Source organism: Nipponia nippon, unplaced genomic scaffold (assembly GCF_047370975.1).
Source record: "Nipponia nippon isolate SJK-2023a ecotype South Korea unplaced genomic scaffold, ASM4737097v1 scaffold_5, whole genome shotgun sequence".
Lineage (NCBI taxonomy): Eukaryota > Metazoa > Chordata > Aves > Pelecaniformes > Threskiornithidae > Nipponia > Nipponia nippon.
Genome location: NW_028262369.1, coordinates 100,343,625 through 100,365,028, shown reverse-complemented (window position 1 = coordinate 100,365,028; position 21,404 = coordinate 100,343,625). Strand labels below are relative to the sequence as shown.

Genomic DNA, 21,404 nt, shown 5'->3' with positions numbered 1-21,404 from the left:
CTTAGCACCTGTATGTCGCTGCGTGTCCTTTGCTTGGGAGTTTAGCGCTGAGCTGGACTGGGCTGAAGAGCCACAGGGGCCCTGCATCGGTGGTGGGCAGCCCCAAGAGCAGCGTTGCTGCACGCTCCTGCTCTGCCTCCCCAGGAGGTTGCGAACAACTTGTTTGCTGCACTGTCCCGGGACTCCCGCCTGCTCCTGGAGAGGACACGAGGCTGCCCATCACTCCAGCCCCGACAGCAGAGCCAGCGCCGTGCCGGGGAGGAGGCTGGAGCAGAGCATCCTTTGTGATCTCCCCGGACACGTATGAGCAGCCGCCATGGGCAGCAGGGTCTGACTCGTGCCCCTCTTCTGCCTTCGGCTTGGCTTCGTGCAGATTTGGGTCTGGCCAGCAAGACAGCAGTGGGCCTGTGACAGACAGGGTGCGTGCAAGGGGCACGCGGCTGGCGGGGTGCCGGGGCGCACGGCATCGCCCAGCGGCCGGGGCAGCGCCTGGCCCCTCCATGCCGATGCGGAGGGTGGCACCGGCTGCTGGGGCAGCTCTGACCAAAGTCCCGCTGTTTGCTCTGATGCGAGATTTTATTTGTTTCTCCTCTTGGTTTGTTTGGAGATGAGTCACTCGGTTTCAGAAACGTAAAAGAGGGTTGCCTGAGGAACTGAAATGCACTTTGTTTGTTTTCAAAGGCCCTTAGCAGGGTGGCTGTCAGCAGGAAAAGGGGAAGAGGCTTTGAGTCACCGTGGTCCCCGCATTACTCAGCGTACTTTAGCAAGTAAGCAGATGTCATCCCTGAGATACAGCTTACTTTTCTCAGGAACAGGGAGAGACCTTTCTCCCTGCTGCACATTGTTTTTTAAACATTTTTTTTCTGAACGAGCACCAGGGAGGAGGTGAGAGTCATAAACTGTGAGCAGGGTCAGTGCCGCCTCTTAACCCAGAGGGGTTCCCCCTGGATCTGTCCAAATGCTCATTCCCTTTCTCCGAGGTGAAGGACGGACGTCTAAAATCGTCCCTGTTGTGCTGCTGTGACATGCAACGCATCTCTGTCCCCATCTGGGACTCGTCACACGTCAGCCACAAACCTTCCTCCAGGTGTGTGGGCCAGATGTTTTCTGACAGGGTATTTCTCTGCTGCAAGATGCTGTTTTTTTGAGGGATGAACGTTTAAGATGGGAACGTACCAACACTTCAGCAATCCAGGGGAACGAGTGGACCCCCTGGAGCGGGGGAAGCCCCGTGCTGCCACTCTCCTGGCATGGGGAGTTCCTCTGGGCCGGCGAACGCCGTCCCGAGCTGGCCAGGAGGGCAGAGCACAGGGGAGCTCGCGTGTGGTGCAACAGCAGCAGCAGTTCAGTGTAAAGAGGGAACGTTAACTGGAAACTTGAACTTCTGTGGCTCTGATAGCACTTACAGACTGAAATAGTTTGAGCTTGGGCCAGAATATATTATTTTTTTTTATTGCAGATATCTGCCAAATATAAAAATCTTTCAGTGGCCATATTTTAATTGGTTATACTAAATAATACATACTAACACTAACCCAGCCTTCGGCTGAAGAAAGAAACGATGTTCCTTGAGGCTCCCTGGCAGCGCTGAAACCGCACCCAGAGGGGTCCCCCGACAGCGTGCCAGTGGTGGTTGCTGCCAGCCCAGTTCTGTGAAAATTCCTTTTTGGTGAAAATTCGTGGTTTCCTTCTTTTAAAAAATTGTTTGTGAGATGACAACAATGTGGAAAAAATTCTTTAATTCTCATCGGATGGAAAATTATCCTGCACAGGGCATGACTATCTGCCTGCTTTGCAAGGGAAGGCATTATCCAGGCTTGATTGTTCCCATTTTGTTTCCAGCCTGGCGCTTGCTTTTCCCTCCATTTTGCCTCCCTTCACCGGACAGCCTGCCCTGCCTGGTGACTGCCGGCGAGGAGGCGGCTGCCCACGCCAGCAGGAGGAGGGCTGCCCGCTGCGGCCGGCGCCTGGCTGCCAGCAGCGCTCACAGCCCCGCGGGTGGCCGGACGCAGCGCCGGGCACTATCGGAAGCCCCAGTCTGGGCGGGCGCTGTCGCCTGGGCAGGGAAGAGCCCGGCCGCATGCTGTGAGATGGGTCCACGTCCTCGGCACGGCGATGGGATGCTCTCAAGGGGTAGGTTTCAGCTCAGAGCTCAGCCCGCCCAGGAGACCGTATGCCCTTGCCCAGCACAGGGACGGGTCACACTGCGTTTTCTAACCCTCAGGACTTGCAGACCGTGCCAGGGAGGACTGGTGAAGGTGCAGTACTCCAGCCAGCGGCCAAATGAAACATCTCTGCTGGGGCATGCAAATGTGGGCAACTTTGTGCCCTCTCCAAGTCATTTCAGATTTCCTCTCCAGCACTGACTGTTTCTGAAGTGATACAGTATTTTTCAATAGCACATAGTATCCTGTTTGCTATCGTTCGCTTTGCTCCTAAAATTATTGGTAATTTTGCTTGATGGGAAGATGAGGCATCACAAGATTTAAAAAAAAAAGCAAGTGAGACCTTTACCAAACCACCAGTCCAGGTACATTGAAATATGTGTGAAAACGTGTTCTCCCAGTTGTCCTTTGGAGCATGGCAGAGCACCTGGAAGGACCGGGGAGGGAGGGACAGATGGACGTGGTTCCCGGTGCTGTTTCCAGCATAAAAGGAGACACAGGTTTCTTTTTTAAAATGATACTAATTTTAAAACCTCATTCTGCTTCTTTTGCAATCCCTTACTTAAAAGCTGTTACCTTTTCCGTGGGTGGGCATGCTCAGCCACAGCCAGACACCCATCCTGCGCCTCCTCCACCACCACGTACGGAGGCAGAGCCGTTGTAAAAGGCATGCAAATCAGCTCAGAACTAAACTTGCGACAGCACGTACCAGGCTGCACGGGCCTGCCGCAAGGTGAGCAGGCAGAACCCAGCGGCCCTCAGCCCAGGGTGACGCGCTGTGCGCGGCAGCGCTGGCCGCCCCCCGCCTCCCCCGCCGCTGCCCGTGCTGCCTGCGCCTCCGCCAGCCTGGTCTCCTGGAGCCGGGTGTCCAAGGCACGTGTAGCAGTGCTTTGTAAAGGGGCGTAAGAAGTCTCTACTGAGAAAAATGAGTGCAAATTGTAAATTTTTATTACTTCTCTGTTTTGAGAGCGATAGCCTTGCTTTTCCCTCGTGAAGGTTCAAATGCCAGCCGGGGTTAGTTGTGACAAACTCTGGTTCCTTCATAAAGTTCTTGTCCCCAGTATTTGTCCAACTATCTCAACTGAAAGCGAGTGTGTTTCAGACACCTTGCTCTGCCCTTGCTTTGTGATCTTCCCAGCTCCTACTCTCAGGCTGTGGCCTTTGGTTTTTGCTCTCCTCGCTGTGGCTGGGAAGTCCCGCACTGACACCGTTAGCCAAAGAACGCATCATTTTCCCATCTTTGCCAAAAGGTAATTTGAGCAACGCAAGGGATGCCGAGCAAGTGAGAGAGTGAACAAGTTGAATTCAGGCAAGTGCCTGAAGCAAGTAGTGGTTTAAGCACAAATGATGGCAGAGAGAAGCAGCTGTTCCATGAGAATTGTTGTGTGCAGGAATGGAAAAATTAAGCAGATTTCTTTAATTGCCAAGCCTAATTCTTAACTCTCCTATGAGCACAACAGAACACATACCGAGTGCCCTGGTGATTTGCTCGAAGAGATTTATGTAACGTGCACCTAAACCACAGGTCACGTGGCCGGCTTTCCGGTCTTGTACTTTTTGATCGCTCGGAGGGGTGAGCTTATTTTAGTTTCCTCAGCCATGCTGCAGCATTTAGCAATGCCGCTTTAAGTGCCCTTCCACCCGACATGGCTCTAAGGCGGCTCATTCAGCAGAACCAGAACGCCAACTTCATAGGCTTCGGTGCCAGCCCCACCTGCGCCGCCGGCGCGGAGCAGGCTCTGCCGATGGACAGCAGGAGGATCCAGCACCTGGCCAACACGGTGGGGACGCTGCCCCGCGGGCGCAAGCAGGTACGGGGTGGCTGCTGTGCTCCGGGAGGCTGGCGGCTCCTTTCTGCCCGGGGAGCCGCTTCTGCCCGCGTTTGCAGGTGTGAGTGGGAACGGCCGAGTTTCCCCAAGTGACTGCACAGGTCCCCTGCGGAGCCGCACGGCTCCTGATCTTGGGGTGCTAGATGGATTACCGCTGGGCGCCTTTAGCCTAGCCAGTTTTGGGATTGCAATGAAATCTTTGCAACACCGGCAGCGTGGGAAGCTCCCGAGAGGAGCAAGCAGAGAAGCGTTCTGCCTGCGGGGGCTTGGGCGCATGAAGTGCTTTTGCAGCCGAGATCCTGCCCTCCTGCCCTGTCTGCATTTCTTCTCTATTTGCAGCAGTGCTGCTAGTCAAAAGAGGCTCTTGCTGTCTGGGTGTTCCCTTAAACTTGCATTTACTTCAGCATAGCGGCCTAGCTGGACTGTTCTTTGTTCTGCAATGCTGACAGAAAGCACCTACCACGAGTTATTTCGATCCGGATTTTGGAGTATTTTGCTACAACTCTTGGGGCTGGTTGGGCTGTCTGTCTCGTCTGGGCTTTTCCCCCAGAACCGAACAGCGCATTTGTGCACATTTCTGCTGTTTGCAACTGGATTGCCACAAAACACTGTCTTGCTGTTGCTGTAAATTGCCGGCAGAGCAATTCCAGCCTTGGTCTAGTTGTCTAGCATGAAGAAGCCTAAATAGAAAATGTTTGAGACACGTTATAATCTGAAAGTATTATCAGAAAACCGGTGCATAATATCTGTGCACTCGAGGCATTGCTTTGTTCAGTAGTGGAAGCACGCTTAATCCTTTTCTTTGTACAAGGGTGGGGAGATAAAGGAAGGCCAGAGCCAGACTAACCGTGGGAGCGCTGCTGCTGGGTGGCATCCAGCTCCCGCGGCTGCGACGGAGCAGCCCTTTGCGTGGCTGTTGCTGCCGGCGCAGGGGGAGGCTTGGCGGTCATGGCCGTGAGGTGGCCGTGGCCGTTAAAGATGAATTACAACAGGGGCATCGGGCCTGAGGACCGCTCTGCGCGGACCGTACCTAATGCTGGCGTGCTGCAGGGGCCCCGCTGTGCGCCTGCCATTAGCTCTTTCACCTGGTGTGCGGTTCGTTATTATACGTGTAGCCTCTCCCTCCTCTCCTTTCTCTCCCCAAGTAAGTGTGTGTTAATAAAGCAGGGTGTTTCTGTAGGCGTCACACTGCGGCATCACTTTATACTGCTGAAGCCTGAGACATTTGGTTGTATTGACTAAACTCTGTAAACATTTTAGTGATAATGTAATTCCTTATTTGTGATTCACTTTTATGGGAAGAATCAATGTTTAACACTGATCCTGGCTTTCTCCAGCGAGCTCTTCAGGCACAGGTCTCCCTAGCCTGACGCAGTGATGGTGGATGCTCAGGGCCATCCCCATGCACGCATCAGCTCAGAAGTGCTAGGCAGCCGCCACAAGGAACTGCAGAGATAACTGTCTGCAATTGCCTTAATTTATGTGTGCTTTCTGCCTTTTCTGATAGGTGTTAAGTTTATAAATGCCCCCAGATTTTTAGGGGAAAGGTACAAAAGAAAGGTGCGGTCTCGGCATAACAGAGACGTGATTTGGGCACTGTCGATAATAGTTACAGCGTTAATGGGAATGACGGCAGTCCCTGGCCTTCAAAATCTTGGAGCCTCACCCGTTTTAGCATTTTGAAGGGTCCCCACTGTTGGAGAGATGCCCCAGTGCTGTGTGCCCATCAGCCCCCCGTCCTTCCACAAGAGCACAAGTGCCTGCGCAGCCCGAGGACAGAGCAGCCCAGCCGCAGCCCGTGGCACGGCGCTGCCGCACGCCGAGCCGCGGCCCTGCCCGGCCCCTCACTCCCCACAGCGCACCGCAGTAAAGCAAGGCGATCCATAAAGAAGGAATATTCCTTCTCTTATTTGAAAACATCGGGCTGCTGTGTAGGGTTTGTTTTTTTTTTTAAATCATGCAAAATAAGCCAACGGGGTTGTGGACATTGGAAGGACCAGTGGGAGGTCCATCTCCGATGCCCTGTCAGATGCAGGGGTTTTCTTGAGCCATCATGCCTCTTGTCTTTCCCATTTCTACTGTCCTCAGAAATTACACCTCCAGCAGTTTTTGGGAAGAGTTCCCTGCACCATCCTTTTGCCATCAGAAAATCTTCCTTGGGATTCAACCTGAATTTTCCCACTTGTTCTCATGCTTTTTCGCAGCAACTTCTTATCACCCTAAATAGCACGTTGCTGCCGCAGGGTCTTCCAGCTGGCATCGCTACAGGGGCCGCCCAGCCAACTCGCTTTTGGTTCCAGGCCCCTCTCCCCCTCCCAAGTAGGTGTTTGTGCCTTTCTGAAAGCTAATCGTGAAGACATCAAATTATCACTCCTGCGCAAAAAAAGCCTTACGTTGCTTCACGGTATATTGGCTAGTGGTAGCTCAGCTCTCAATTTTAACTTACTGCAGGGAAGATTGGATAGCTAGCGGGTGGCCAATTTTTTCTAAAGAAGTTGGAATGGGTGCTGCATTACCGTCTCCCAGCGAGGATGCCCAGATGTTTTCTGGAGGTGAACAACTAAAACAATATTATGATGTGCTAAGGGTACCCATGTTTTTTTTATTTTGGAAATATTCAACTTTATATTTAAAAGGTTTGGAAAAATGAAAGAGCTGACGTATAGCCATTTTTCCAGGGCTTAATTTCCAACATAATAAAAATAAACATGAATTCCTTCAACAACTGCCGCTTGCAGGTTAATGCCATCCTTCACACCAGAATGCGTCGCAGTTGATACTTCGTCTTGCAGCAATGCCAGTTAACGTCCTCCACGGGTGCTGATATCAGACCTGGTACTGTGTCAAATTACTCTCTAACTCACTTGGAAAGGAACCGTAGGGTGGAGGACGCCTTCGTGGGCAGGAGGGAGCACCGTTTCCAGGCTTTGCAGGGAGCGGTCAGTGCGCCCGGAGGTCGCTGCTGTTGGCTGCTGACTCTGCCTGTGCCCGGCTCAGCTCGCCGTCGGCATCTAACAGGCGGCTTTGAACGTGACGATGAGTTGTCTTGCGTCCTGGACCTAGCTGCATTTCCTCTTTTTCTGAAAGTTTAAGTTCTCATTTGACTGAGGGAGAGGCTGCGTTGGTGCGTTGGTGGTGGGATGCCGCCAGCTGTTTTAGTTTTTCTCTAGACTGCTGATTTTAGCCACGTACCTCAAAGAACCGTGAACCTACTGACCCTTTTCCACTCCAATTTCTGGTTGCAGCTTGCCTTAGCCAGATCCAGCTCCTTGGGCGACTCCTCCAGGCCACAAAGGTATGAAGATATTCTTCTATAATCACTGTTAATTACTTATTCTGCATGAAGTGTGCGTCCTGGGAACCTTCCTGTTTAGCAGCCTTAGTGGGATAAGGGTGGAAGGCAGCGGGTGGTACCCAACACCTGGGACCTGCAGGTGAAATGGTGACATTTAGTTTGGGCACAGAAGGAGCAAGCACCGCCGCTGCAGCGCCTGAGGGAAGGCGTGCCGACACCCCGCTAGCGCCGGGAGGGGCACCGACGGGGACACGGTTGCTTGGTTAGAAATAGAGCGCATGAAGCGTTCATATGGAATTCTGTGTGCTCTTCCTGCAGACACCTCGTTGCTATATTAAAAGAAGATAAAGAGACATTTGGGTTTGAAATCCAGGTAAGACTTAAATGACAAGTCGATTCATTTAAAAATAAAATATGGTGCAATCTCTTAAGTGTCCCATCCTCAAAATTAGGTTAAGACCGCATAAAGCAGAGAAAGATATCTGTCAGTTCCTCGTGAAATTTGAAGAGCTTACAGTAATGATACAGAAAGAGGATGCATTTCCAAGGGTTTTTTCATAGCGAAGGTCACAGATGAGAATTTTCACAAGTCAGAGCATTGAATGTAGGAGAAATCTCATCCAAATCCAGATATGAAGCAATGGCAATGCCTCCTTACCTCCACAAGTGAATATTTTTGGGGAGAACTGTATATGAGAATATTTTCATATAAAAAGAGATCAAAAAACTCTCTCTCCAAAAAATACCTTATACTATCATTTTACTACCTCCTTTAACATATATAGAGACATATGTATTTTTGAAGTAGATGTACAGTATTGGTGTTTTTTTTAATAAATAACTGCTAAGCATGACTTTTTGGGAGCTAAATCACATAGGAAGAAATTCTGTTAGATGTAGAAGTCAGTAAATCATCAAACAGGAAAACCAGAATATCAGGAGTACTGCTAAATGGGAGATTTTTGTTCTGTAGATTTTTGTGAGAAAGGTAATTTGTGGATCAGTAGGCCTGCCAAAATCCCAGTTATAAATAAAAAATAATCGCAGGAGCAAAGAGGTGTCGTTCTGGGGCAGTGGGTTGTGGCAGTGCCGCAGGGCTCTGCCCGCTGGCGGGACCTGCAGGCAGCAGCCTGTTCGTCAGCCAGCGCCCACGAGGCTCCCACCTCGCCCCTCTGCTTCGCTTGCTGCGGCGCCAGGGCATCTCCAAAGCGCTCGCCTCTATCTCTGCGCAAAGGGAAAATAGTATTTTCAGTGAAATTAGTGTATTAGGAAAAGCTTAACTTTTAAAAATTTGGTTCTGTGACTAATGAGTGGGTAAGCGTTCAGCTCGCGAACAGTGGAAAGCTTTCAGAAGGGAGGATAATTGAGTCAATTACTGGGCTTTTATATAAATTGTCAGGGCAGATTTTCATTATATGTGACATTCTGATTAAAAATAATTGTTCTTGGCACATTTTCTTCCTGAACGTACATTCAGTGTGAGCACTTCACTAGAAAGTCCGGGCTATGGGAAGGCAGCATCTGTCTGATACTAGGGATAAGCCAGTATTTAGAAGCTGTAATTTCATTACTACAAGTTAAATTTAGGCAAAGCAGAATAAGATGATGGGAAACTCTAGGTCTACCATCTGCAGGGAGCTCAGGAGAACTGCAGTAATGGCCGAACGTCAGAGCTTCTTGCGTGTTACTGCTTCTTCTCCTGCTTCCCACTTGCGGACCAGAGCTGAGGGGCCAAGATGGACACTGTGCGGCTCCCAAAGTGCCTAGTGTTTGCAGAGCAGATGCTCTGGTAGCACGTGTCTCCCCTCACTGCAGCCACCTAAAAACGAGGTGTCCCCTGCAAAACCATGGCCCAGCCGTCCTCCGCAGCCCGTGAGGAGAAGGCGGCACGCGAGAGGGAACGCCACCCTCCTGGTTGGAGTGCTTCTCTGGGGGATGTCCGCCTCGCTTGGTGGCTCTGGTGGGGACGTCGAGACACCTCTGTCCAGATGGCTCCAGTTAGGTGTGACGAATCCCATCCTGCTTGCCCAGCTTGTATCGCTCAAGCTGGCCCAATCTTTCCGGTTGGTAGGTGAGACCTACCGCTCTGAAATAGGTCAAAACCAAAAAAAGGCAAGTGTGACCTGCAGTGGCATGTTCTCCAAGACCCTCATGTTTCACTCGGTGCTTTTAGTTTAGCCAAAAGTTTCACTGTTGGTCTAAGGGCGAAATCACTGCATTGGTGTCATGTGGCCAGATAAGCTTGAACTCACCCCATGTTCATCCCTATTTGTTCCACGCGGACTGAGAAATTTGGGACTCTAACACGACTTCTTGTATCTGGGTTAGATGTGGCTGTCATAGGTTTTCAGGAAGTTTAGCTTCAGTCTTAAATTTTGGTAGGAAGATGTGGCTAAATACTGGTATTTGCATGTAACCAAGAAGACATTTCCTGTCATTGCAAGATCTGGTCAGGTTGCATCGCCTACTTTTGCATTTTTCTAGATACATGTCAGCACTGATAATCACATGACGGATTTATACGTAGAATTACTTAATATACATTTAAATGTATAAGTCAAGAATAAAAAGCACTTCTGAGAGAGTGTGGGGACATGTGTGGCTAATGAGTTTAAGAGGCCAAAAGAGCAAAAGTAGGTTCAACTCTTCTTGCTCTCCTGTTCTCCTTGCGAACTGACCTGTCTGGCAGCACCAGCCGGCTTCACGTGGCATTCACGAGTAGGTGACAATCACTTGAAAAGCTCGACTCACACCCTGCTATGCTGTGGCTGGGAACATGAAATATCCTTCCAGAGAGCAATCAGCATCCATGCTAACAGATATTCTTGACTGAAGTTACTGAGTTTTTGATAATGAATAACCAGCTTGCTTTAAACCTAGTTTTTTTGCAAAAAGAACGTCCAGGCATCTGTCAGGTGGCTGCTGTTCTCTATCATAAGAGTGCAATTTCTAATTGTGAGGTTATAACCTTTGGGTGTTCTCACTTGCATGATAGTACACCCTGCTCATCACAGCCTTCTTATTTAAAAAAATGTGTAAAAAAACTATTAATTTTTAAATTGTTTTCATGGCATTAATATTGGTAACACTGTCACTTTGGTATTAACAGACTATCAGATTTCCGCACCAAAATGATTACTCCCTGGAGGTATGCACTTGCGTCTGCAAAATTCAAGAAGAAAGTCCTGCCTATCTTTCTGGCCTTCAAACTGGTAACTATTCATGTTTTTTCCCCGCTGTGAGTGGTCTTATCTTGCTTTTCTCCCAGTTACTTTTATTGCAGACCATGTGGAAGTCATGCGTGCACTGGAGATGCTAATTTTCACCTCTGTGTATCTCTAACAGGCGATATCCTCACCAGTATCAACGGTGTGAACACCGATGGTTTTAGTCACAAGCAAATAGTAGACTTGATAAAGTCTTCAGGCAACTATTTAAGGTAGGCATCCCTCCTTCAAATGGTTTTTAGCTTAATGGTTTCTCCCGCTGGAAGCCAAGAAAGCTTCTCGTGCTACCCTGCAGTCCTGTGCTGTCTCAGAGGCAGAGCTCCCCGTGGGCCTGGCTGTGCAGAGCCACGCTCTTACTGCAGGTGAGGGTTGGGGAGGGAGAGAGGAGCTTTGGGAAGCTGCCCCAGTGTTCCCCCTGCCCTTTCTCTCCTGCCCCGCCATGTGTTTGCTTGTCGTGCACCGGCACCGCCGCCGCTGCAGAGAACTGCGGGTGAGAGGGTTTGGCAGGGTGAGGGGCTCCCCGTCCCCGCCTGCGGCCGCCCCCCAGGGGCCCCGCGGCACCACGCGCTGCAGCGCGCTGCGATGCGGTGCGCTGCGATGCGGTGAGCTGCGGTGCGGGGTCTGGCGGCCCTGGCAGCGCTCGGCGCTCCTCTCCACTTCCCTGCCAACATCGCCTGCTCTTCGCAGGTTAGAGACTGTCAACGGGGCCATGTTTCTGCGGAAAATGGAGCTCGAGACCAAGCTGCAGTTACTGAAGGTAATATAATTCATTAGTTAATCCGTTGTCGAATGCAGAGGGCTGTTGTGGATTCATTGCTAATGGGGGTAGGTGGTGGTCCGTGGGGCTGGGTGTCCTGGCAGGGGGCAGACACCCGGGGGTCCCCTGCCACCAGCACCCCCAGCCACGGTCCCTGTAATATTTTCTGCATTGTTTTTTGGTAATATTTTCGCCCACAATAATTTCTGTAACTCCCTAAATATTTCAATTTCTGTCTGTCTCTCAGCTGTGCCCAGCTGGCAGGCAATCCTCCCCTGTAAGAACAGAACAGTAAATTTTCCTGTACCCTGTATTTAGCAAAAAGGGAAGGCAAGCTTTCACAAGCGGAGCTCAGGCTCATTAGGGACGGCACGCTGACGGCACCTCAAACTTGTAGAACTTCTGTTCCCGCAGCCGAGTCCGAGGCAGCCAGGCTGGCAGCAGGTTTTCGGGTGCCGGCGCCCCGGCGTGCCTCTCCGCTCGCCCCGCTGCAGCTGCAGGCACCGCAAGGGCCAGGGCTTTGCAAAGCCGGGAGTCAGTCAGCCTGAGTGTGGGGTTTTTCCTTATGGCAACTCTATGCCAAAACCCTCTGCACAGGAGTGTGGTACTTTAAAAAATGCATTAAAAATTAATCTGGCTAGAATAAACCTCATGCCAAATGGGTGTGGCTTGCCAGAGCTGAGCAGCAGGGACAGGGTTTGCCATATGTGCCATTGCCTATAAAATACAAGTCCTGCCACGGGGGTGATTTCATGTTTAGTATTTAGCATGTTTAAAACAATGTTTATTTAACTTGGTTTGCGCTGCGTTTACGAGAGTACAGCACCGGGTGTTGTAATTTGCTGCACGACGCTGATGCTGTAGATGATGTGAACGGCAGCCTTGGGGGCTGGAGGGTGAGAAAGGAGGGCTCCCCCCCCAGCCTCCACCGGTCTGTGGCTGCGGGGTGCCGCGGGCAGTGCCTGGCTGTACGGGCGATATCTTGGCCACCGTCACCTCAGCCTAGGTAATGGGCAGGGGCGAGGAGACCAGGGCGAGACCTCCATGAGCTCGGTTTCCCTTCCAAGGCTCGTTAAACTGACGGGGGCTATGGAGGATGCTTTTGGAAATAGCTGGGGTGGTTTTAGGCATTGCTCCCCCGCAGCCAGCTGTTATTTTCTCTTCGAAGGATGTAAAACTGACCGTCAGGTGGTGGGGGCTCTCGGGTGTGGGAACAGCAGGGAGAGCCAAGCCCGGACGCAGCGCTGGTGCTCCCTTGGGGCTGGGGCAAACCCCTGCATGCCCAGCGTGGTCTGGTGGGGCGGGAGGTGTTGGGAGACCGGTGCGAGAGCAGGGGCTGCGCCGGTCTTGCGTGGAGCTGCTCGTGACCGCGTCCCTGCGCCTGAGGCCAGCGGGAGCCGGGGCGGTGGTTGGGGATGCTGGGAGTGCCTGGCCGGCCAGCTAGTCCGGACATGGCGAGAAACCAGCCAGACCCCAGAGTCAGGGAGTTCATCTCTGTGTTCATGAGAACACAGCAGCAGGATGCTTCCATCCCGGCCACGGGCAGCGCTCCGTGGCAAGCCGCTTGGTCTGGTCCCTTAGAAATCTGGATGAAATAACCAGTAAAGTTACCAGAAATGTGCCACTGACCCACCCCGCCCCTTTCCAGGGAAATTATAAAGCCAAAAATCTCAAAAATCTGCTGTGAAATGTTCTGTTTCAAGTGGGGAGCTTTTAGATAGCAGCTGTTTCCCAGAAGTGTCAAACCCCTGCGACAAGCGTCGTTACAGAGTAAAATATGGGCGTGTGCCGCGCCCTGCGCTCTCATGTCAGGGTGGCTGCAGCGGAAAGAACCTAATTCTGTTTATAACTGTCTCTGATGCCTTACTGAAGGGTGTGCTTTGTGGCTGCAAACCCCTGTAACCGCAGCGAGGCGGTGCCGTGCCTGCAAGTGCTAAGCACCACAGGTTCGGACGTGCGGTTGCAGAAGCGTGTCCTGCCCTCGGGACGCAGCAGCCAGCAGCGCAGCCCACGCAAGGCCCTGCCGCGGGGACGCGCGCCCCTCCGTGCCACCGCCGCCGTGCCGGTGGAACGGGCGCCCCGGCAGCCGCGAGCGGATACCCGCTCCCTGCGTCAGTTGTCCCAGTGCTATTATGGTTTAATTAGATGGGAGAAACCAGGACTAGGAGGTGGTTGCTCTTTTGGTTGGGTCCAGATGGGAATAAAGAAAATCTTTGGACAACTCCACAGCATCTCTTGCATACAACTTCCTAGGTTTAGTTGAATTATAAACTTCTAAAAACTACTTTATTCAACGTTGTGTAGAGACTGTAAGAGCAAACTTCTCCAGGCTAATTCTACTTAAAAGCAGTCATTGCTCCCATTTTGCAGGTGAGCCTGTTTCAGTCTTGTAGGAATGCACTTGTGGGGAAGCTGGAGCCATCGCGTAGCTCTGATTTGGCAAAGGCTGCCCAGCTGACCCGATGCACCAGCTACCTGCCAGATCATGTCCAAATCCGCTAGGAAGTGATTCGGTGAGGAGAGCAGCTGGGAAAAGGCTTGTTTCCCAGCTTTACATTGAGGGAGCCCCAGGAGGAGCCCCCGTGCCGCCCCTGCTCCCGCTGCTGGGGGGCTGCCTGGCCTCTGCGGGCTGCCGGGGCTTGTCGTGAGCCCGGTGCCTCACCACCCTGCAGCCAGGCCGCAGTTTTCATTTTGCGATTGATGTTTCCGAAATGTGGAAAAGAGAAAAAAAATGTGAATGCGATAACAGGATTGCCCACACAAGCTTAGTCTGGTCAGTTTGGCTGTAGAAACGTGTGATTTGCCAGCCTGCCGGGCTGTGTGTCTGCGGTGCACCGGGTTCATGCAGATTACTGGGGAAGTGCCTATTGCAACTGTCTGCCGCCGGAGGTTCACCTGTCTTTTTTTTTTATTTTTTTTTTTGAATCAACTATGCAATGGTTTATTTTTCCACCAAGAGCTGACCTGCGACAGAGGGAAAGAAAAATGTTGCTCCCCGTTGGCCGGCATAGCAGCGCTTAGAGGTTGTAAGGCCCTTTACTGGGGGTCAGGGATGGTTAGCTGTGCCGTGCCCGCGCTGCGCTGCTGGACCCCGGGCCGAGGAGCGGGTGCCCCTGCCCGGCTGGGGGCTCTGGAGGACGGCGGCTGGCAGGCGGCTGTGCAGAGCTGGTGGCTCCCTTTGTAGCAGAGGGCCAGCAGCACGCCCTCCAGATTCCAGGCTTCTGCTTCTCAAATCACACATGTGCAGTACCTCAGCCGAAGCACCCAGGACATGAGCAGGATTGTGCTTTCTGGAAGAACCTTGCTAAACTCTGGGAAAATTGTCTCAGTAAAAAGAGGGACATACAAGCGCATCCTGCAGGTGACCTGTACTTTCTGAATACACTGTTTTCTTTACGAGTGTTTTATGCTTCTGCAAAAGCGTGTGAATGACAGAGCCCTCTTTCTCCTCCTCAGCAAACTCTGCAGCAGAAATGGGTGGAGTTGCGCTCCTTGCTCTTACGGGAACAGCGCTTGCTGCACGGTACGTCCTCGTTTCCGGGTAGGAAACCACAGCGCTGCTGAGTCCTTCTGCGGAAACGCTGTCTGATCAGTAAAAAGCAACTCTTTAATCTGATTTTCGTTTGCTTTCTTTCTCCCCTGTTAATGAAGGCATGGGGCTGGCCCCTGGGAAAGCTTTTTCTTCCGGGCAATTTGTATGCTGCTTGCCTAATGCAGACCAAAGGCCCTTTGCACGAGTTCTAGGAAAGGAGATGATGTGGGTTGCAAAGTTTTTTTCCATTCTTATTTTGGACTTATCAGGGGAGATTTTGTTTGTTTGTTTTTTTAATGGGTTGCCCAGGGAGCAGCTTTGATTCTGCGTGGTGGGGAGGGAAGGGGCAGAGAGCACCCCACAGCCGGGACACAGCTTCCCACGAGGGAAGGGGGCTGCTCCCCGCACTGAGATGCTGGGCACGACGTTTCCCCGTGCCACCGCGGCACAGGCGTCCTGCTTTCCAGCCTTGAGCAGACACCGGTAAATAACGCTCCTCTTCGGCTTCTGCTTCCAGGGGAGGTGAACGATAACGCTCTGCTGGGCGCGCTGGAGCTGGAAGAGTCCGGCTTGCTTGGTGGCTGCAGCACACCGGGACCTCTCTTTCTGATGAAGCCTCGCTTCTCCAGCGAGAGCAGCTCCCGCAGCCGGCTGAGCTCGATGACCGTGGACAGCGAGGACAGCTTCTACCAGAGTGGTGCCTTCGAGGATTCAGCTGCAGAGAGCCTGAGCCGCCAGTCGAGCGTGGATGACGACTGCTTCTTCCCCAGGGACGGGGACGGCGCTGCCGGGAGGTCCTCCCTGCGGAGAAACCGCAGCATCAGCCTGGCCAGCAGCGGCTCCATGTCCCCACTCTGGGAGGGGAGCAGCTGCACCAGTAGTTTTGGGACTCTCCCACGGAAAAGCAGGAGATCCAGCGTCCGAAAGCAGCTTTTGAAATTCATTCCAGGCCTTCACCGGGCGGTGGAAGAGGAAGAAAGTCGGGTCTGACATTGCAGGCGTCACCCCTGATGTCTGGGGCTCTGCGCGTGGGACCGCTGCGTGGCCTGGGAGAGAGGGCAGCAGCTCAGCCAGGAGCACGCAGTGAGTGAAGCATGGTGGCACTGCATGGCAGTCCTCCAGACAACAGTACTGATGATATTTAAAAAGCTCTGGGTTCTTTAATTATTTTAATTTTTAATCAGAGCACACCGTGGACCTCTTCATTAACGTGAAAAATGACTAACTCTGAAATGTGGAGAACCTTTGCAGAACTTCCTCAGCATACTTTAGTGTTAATAACAGTTTTTAATTGAACGCAAAATTGATAGCTATTTATTTATTTCCTGTTACCAAAGTCATAGTCTTCCAAAGATCTTTAATAAAGTAAGTGCTTCTACGAAAACCAGTGACAGAGTCCCATTAGAAAGAGGATGGAGCCCAGAGCACACAACAGAGAGAGATCTTGGGCAGTGATGTTTTGAAACGAAGGGCAGAGATTTACCCGTGGTTTGCAGTGGCTGATTTACGTGGGTGTGCTGGAGTGGGCCAGGAGCACACTTGCCGCCTCCCCCGGCACGTGTGTGGCTGTCAGGACCCGTGCCAGCCGTTTCACTGCGGGGCTGCCTGCTGTGGCTCCCGCTGCCTGTGCAAGGCCATTGCCCTGAGATGCTGCTGCTGCTTGAGGACGTGCACGCTCGATATGCGTGCCAGAAAAAGAAAGGGTGAACTCCACAACCCGCTTCCCAGTCTCCAAAGCAGGAATCGGTTCCCCTGGTCAGCCGTGCAGACAGCATTGATAGACAGATTTACAAAGCAAACATTGGCTGCCATCGCTTTTGCATCTCTTAGCAGCCGTTGGTATAACCTGGTTTATCTGTTATGATCTGACCAGCTGCAATCTCTGCCAGTAGCCAATATCCTGTGTCTTGCCAAGCCTGTCTTGTTCCAGGGGATTTGGAGTAGAAGGGACCCTCCTGAGCACGCACGCAGCCCTGGGCTCTTCTGCTGTGGCAGTGCACGGGAAGCCGGTGGTGCCCGTGCACTCGCTGCCCTGAGCAGCTCCGCGTGCCCGGAGCAGGGTGCGCTGGTCACCGTGCACCCGTGCGCGGTGGAGAGCACCAGCAGCGTTGGGCGGAGGTGCAAACAGGTGGGAGCCCCTGTCGAGAGAGTGCTCCCCAGGGAAGAGGGGTGAGGAGCGTAGGTCTGCGTGGTTTGGGAGGGAGGCAAGGGTGGCAGCGGCTGCCATGGGGAGGTGCAGGCGGCGGGCAGCAGGGAGCCAGCAAAGGGCGGTGGGTCTCTGTGCGTCTCCTGCTTCCCAGCACGGCTCTGTGGTGCCCTGCCGAAGTTGCGGTGCTCTTCTCCGCAGTGTCTGCCAGTTTGCTAGAAACAGCGTTTTCTGCATGGCGTCAGCTTGGCAAGAGTCACTGGAGTGCCGGGGTCCCACCGCACCCCCGGCGGGCACGGCGCTTAAGTCGCCTGGCTGGAATTTTACCAGATTTGAGAAAATACTCGTCCCCTTACGGTTATCTAACTACATGGCTCAGATTGATTTGACCTCTTGCAGGCAAGAGAAGTAAAGGTGGAGGATTGTCCTGCAGGGACGAGCGGGGTTGTTCTGCGCCTGGCCACGGCGGCAGGTTGCAGGTCGCGCTCTGGGGACCTCCTCAGAGGGCTGTGCCCGGGACCCGGTCCCTCTACGCCCCGGGGGCTGCAGGAGGTGCCCGTGGGCTGTGTTCCTACTGCTCGCTGGTGGGAAGATCATTGGCTGTTCATGTTTCTTCAGCAGCAGAGACCTCAGGCAGTAAGATTAACTTGATAGCTTATATGAAGTGATTTCATAAATATGGACATAGATGTGAAGAAAAAGAGAAATTTTATTTCCCTCTCAGGCAACACAGAAATAGGCTGTTTGTTCAGCCCAAGCAATCTGATTATGTTTTTCAAATACAATTGGAAGAATTTTAAATATAATTTAAATACCTTGTGTGACTCATTCATCTTTTGACCGAGCAGACGGTGCGGTTGTTTACCATTCAGGTACTGCTGTGGCAGGATTTCCTGGTCTTTTCAGAAACCTCAGGCTAAACAAACCCAATAGCTTCCCTCCGAGATGAACCCCAAATAAAAACAACCTGTTCCCAATACTTCTCTAATTAATGAATGTTTCTAAGCCAGCAGAATCTGTACTGGTGTCTGTAATTTCCCTTAAAAGGATTAAGTAGATGGTGGTACGGCAAGTCTCCGGGAGAGCTGGAGGGCAATCAGGAGAGCAGCTCAGGGGGTTTTTACGTGTGGGAACGATGTTCTGTCCGCGCTGCCGAACCGAACACCTGCAGTTCGGCCCAGGAGCCCCTCTGCCGTCGGTTCATCCCCCAGCCCCTGGGCCTGGAGGGGGGCTTTGGTCTGGCACCTGCACGGAGCCAAAGCCTATCCGTCAGCCCGGGCTGGGGCATTTCAGGTGCTGGTCTGGGCTCCTGAGCTTATTGCTAGACATCAAGTTTTTTGCCTCTGATTTGCTGTCTCAAGATAGAGTTTTACTTTTCTTTGCCAATAACACCAGCAGAGAGGAGAAAAAAAAGTAGAGGTTACTTCTATTTGGACAAACTGTGGAGTTAAAGGCAGATGTATGGATGTCCGAAAGCAACTGTGGGCACAATAGCCAGAAAATCTGGTGAAGGTTGTCGTAGTGCCCCAAGCAGCTCAGCACTCAGGAAGGGACCCTGAACTCAGTCACACGTTGTGGTGAGGCCGCTTGGCTCCAGACGCCAGACTGACAGCCGGGGAGGAGCGGTGCCCGTCGCCTGCTCACCTGCCGAAACGTGGACGTTTCCAGCCAGTCTGGGTCTGGCGCGCTGCTGCACGTGGGTGCGGGCGGCCGGCGGTGCCTTGCTCCACGGGAGCGGGAGCACTGCTCTCTCCACCTGACCAAGGAGTATTTGGACCCACGACTTGCATGCATTTGTGTCAGAAGACTAAATATTCCTAGCCCGACATATCTGACCAGAGGCTTGAAGCTTAGCCCACTGGTGCTGCGGACTCTTTCACTTGGGTGAAAATCAGTGTACGCCCAAAGCCAGGCCAGAGCTCTTTGCCTAGGAGAGTGTGGGCTGACTGATCTGCAGAGACCGATAAAAACGCGTCAGCCTGACCGGGGCCGCCTTTGCTTTTCCCCCTACAGCTGCTGAATTAAAGTCTCCTTTTGCCTGTGTTGCAGCTGGTTTATACAGACCCAGTGGCAGAGGTGGGGCTGGACAGGGTGCCTTGGCCGCGGCCTACATCCTCCACCTTGTTTTATAGAGGGGAAAAGAAAGGTATTTAAAACACTGTATGAACTGTGCTCCCTAAGGCTGCATCTCTGGTGGAAATTAGTGCAGCTTTATGGTCCAAAGCAGTGATTCCTTTTGGTGTGGAAAGTTAATTTGACAGACCTTGGGAGATACGTGCTTGCTCTTAGTGTGGAAAGGCTGAATGAGCCTGGACACCAAACAAGCTTGAGAAAGGCATTAAGAAGGACCAAATAAATGATGCTCTTCCAGTGGCGGCGAGAGCATGCTTTGGCTGCTGCAAGACGACAACGTGACATGTTTCACAGTCACGATCAAAAACAGGATGTGGGTGACAGGCGGGCTCCGCGGGGCCGCTGCAGCGAGCGTCGAGATCTAGGGTGCCCCAGCCTTCCGAGGGGAGGAAGGAGCTCACAGGCAAACCAAATAGCTCAGAGAGCAAAAAGCTCTTTTAAAATGACGTTTCTCCTTGCAGAGGGCAATCCGGAAGGATCCCTGCTCTGCCTCCCGGGAGCCGGGGCGGGAGGAGGGTGGGCGTACGGGCGATGCTGCGTGGTGAGGCCGTGGTTCAGGGGGCTGGGGCTCCGAGCGGCGTGTGTGGAAGGTGCTCTGGACCTTCAGCAGAGGAGGTGTGCCCACCGATCTTGGGGTTGTTGAAGGGTTTGCTTGATTTCCTAACAGCCGAGGGATTACCTTGTCTCTTCTTATCCCCCGTGGATAAAGGGGGCAGTGCGAGTTTACTGCAAAAAGAATTGTGGCTGCTCTGAAGAATGCAATTCCTTTTTAAACTTAAAACTTAATTAATTTGGTGAATGCTACTGAGCCTAACCTTGTAGGGGTTCTTAACCGCTTAACCTGGTGCCCAGATCTAGGCAAGCCCTCCCTGAACTCAAGACCCTGCATCAAATACAGGCAAGACACAGCCACGGCACTCAGCCCCTGGGTTAGCAGCAAACAGGCAGAACACCCACTTGAGGTGAGGGAAACATTTGGGTCCTAAATCTTTTGGCTCGATTTAGCACAGCACAGAGTGAGCTGAGGCATCTCCAGAGCGAGAGCTGGCAAACCCTATTTGCTTTCGCAGCACAGCCTGAGGGTGCTGGCTCCGCACCGGCGCAGGAGCGGTGCCGGGGGATGCTCGGCCGCTCCTGGGGCGCAGCCATGGCCCCTCTGCTCAACGCGCTGGTTCCTGCGGCTCCAGCACTGACCATGGGGCATCGCAGCCGTGTTTTCCAAGGGCCTAGAAGTGCCTCTGCTGCTGCCCTGAGACCTGTGCACCTCGTTCATGCTGGCTTGCAGCTCTCCAGCCAGCCTTGCCCTTTTTTTATGACCTTTGCAGTATCTCAGGGTTTTTTTTGCTGGGCTCTCTTGGCCTGTAATTTCTACTGCAGAAGGTTTTTTTCCACAAAACCGTGAAAGAAGTTGTGGCTTCTGCTGGGATCATTTCAGATCCAGTGGAAAATGATTCTGGCTTCAATGCTGTACTCTCCTGCAAAAACTCTCCCCTGGCAGATTAAAGGTCTAGCCCTGGAAGCTGCTGAAATACGTGAGGAGGTCCTGTGTTTCTGTGTCTGACCCCTGTTTCTGCGTGTCCTGGGTTTTGCTGTGTTTCAGTTGCGGTCGGAGCCAGTGGCTATCCCTTCAGCGACCACTTTTCTGCATGCTTTTCAGGGATGGCTGCATTTCTGCCTTCCTGCGTGCAGTTCTGCTCTGCTGATTTCTGCTTTCGTACCCGACATTTCCTTTCTCATGCCGCTGTTTTAGAAGTTTTTGTGTGTAACAGCTGGCTGCACCCAGCTTTCGTAGCATTGAACAGAAGATCACAAAATGTCGTTATCGCGGGTGACTGAGTTCGTCCTGCCTGCTGCTGCAGGGCGAAAGGGAAGCACACCTTCTGTGCATACAGCCAAGAGTTTGTTGCTGTGCTCCTAGCACAGACCAGCTGCTCATTCCTGCTGGCTGCATAAACCTGTGGTTGTGTCACAGACAGACAAGCAAAAGGAAAGCAACCTCACCGCGGGCACCCGGTCGGTCACAGAAATCACTGTCACAGCGAGACCAAGCCAGCAAAGCCCAGACAGAGCCCATCGCTGAGGCCTTGCGAACTTGGTGCGGAGCTGATGGCCTGTGACAGTGGCTGGCACTGCCGCACTGCTGCCGTTGGCACTGCCGCACCGCTGCCGTTGGCACTGCCGCACCGCTGCCATTGGCACTGCTGCATTTCTGCCATTGGCACTGCCGCACCGCTGCCATTGGCACTGCCAGGCTGCATGGCTGAGAGATGCCCCGGTGGCGTGGGCGGGCGGGTGGGGACAGGAGCTTCTCCAGCGCAGG

The 21,404-nt window shown here is 52.7% G+C and overlaps 1 protein-coding gene across 1 annotated transcript; it reads left to right on the top strand.

The window, feature by feature from the left end:
* The first annotated feature begins 3,752 nt into the window (after positions 1 to 3,752).
* On the top strand, positions 3,753 to 21,351 carry CYTIP (cytohesin 1 interacting protein). The gene is made up of 8 exons (XM_009464719.2): positions 3,753 to 3,976; positions 7,240 to 7,289; positions 7,608 to 7,662; positions 10,399 to 10,501; positions 10,635 to 10,728; positions 11,204 to 11,273; positions 14,730 to 14,796; positions 15,323 to 21,351. The coding sequence occupies exons 1-8, from the start codon at positions 3,812 to 3,814 to the stop codon at positions 15,793 to 15,795; spliced, it is 1,077 nt and encodes a 358-aa protein (XP_009462994.1). The 5' UTR covers positions 3,753 to 3,811; the 3' UTR covers positions 15,796 to 21,351.
* Positions 21,352 to 21,404: the final 53 nt, after the last annotated feature.

Bases quoted from the DNA above. Each gene is read 5' to 3' on its own strand.
- CYTIP (XM_009464719.2), top strand. From the start codon at position 3,812: ATGGCTCTAAGGCGGCTCATTCAGCAGAACCAGAACGCCAACTTCATA. The intron at 11,274-14,729 runs GTAATATAATTC...TCTCCTCCTCAG, and splicing joins CCAAGCTGCAGTTACTGAAG to CAAACTCTGCAGCAGAAATG. The intron at 14,797-15,322 runs GTACGTCCTCGT...TTCTGCTTCCAG, and splicing joins GGAACAGCGCTTGCTGCACG to GGGAGGTGAACGATAACGCT.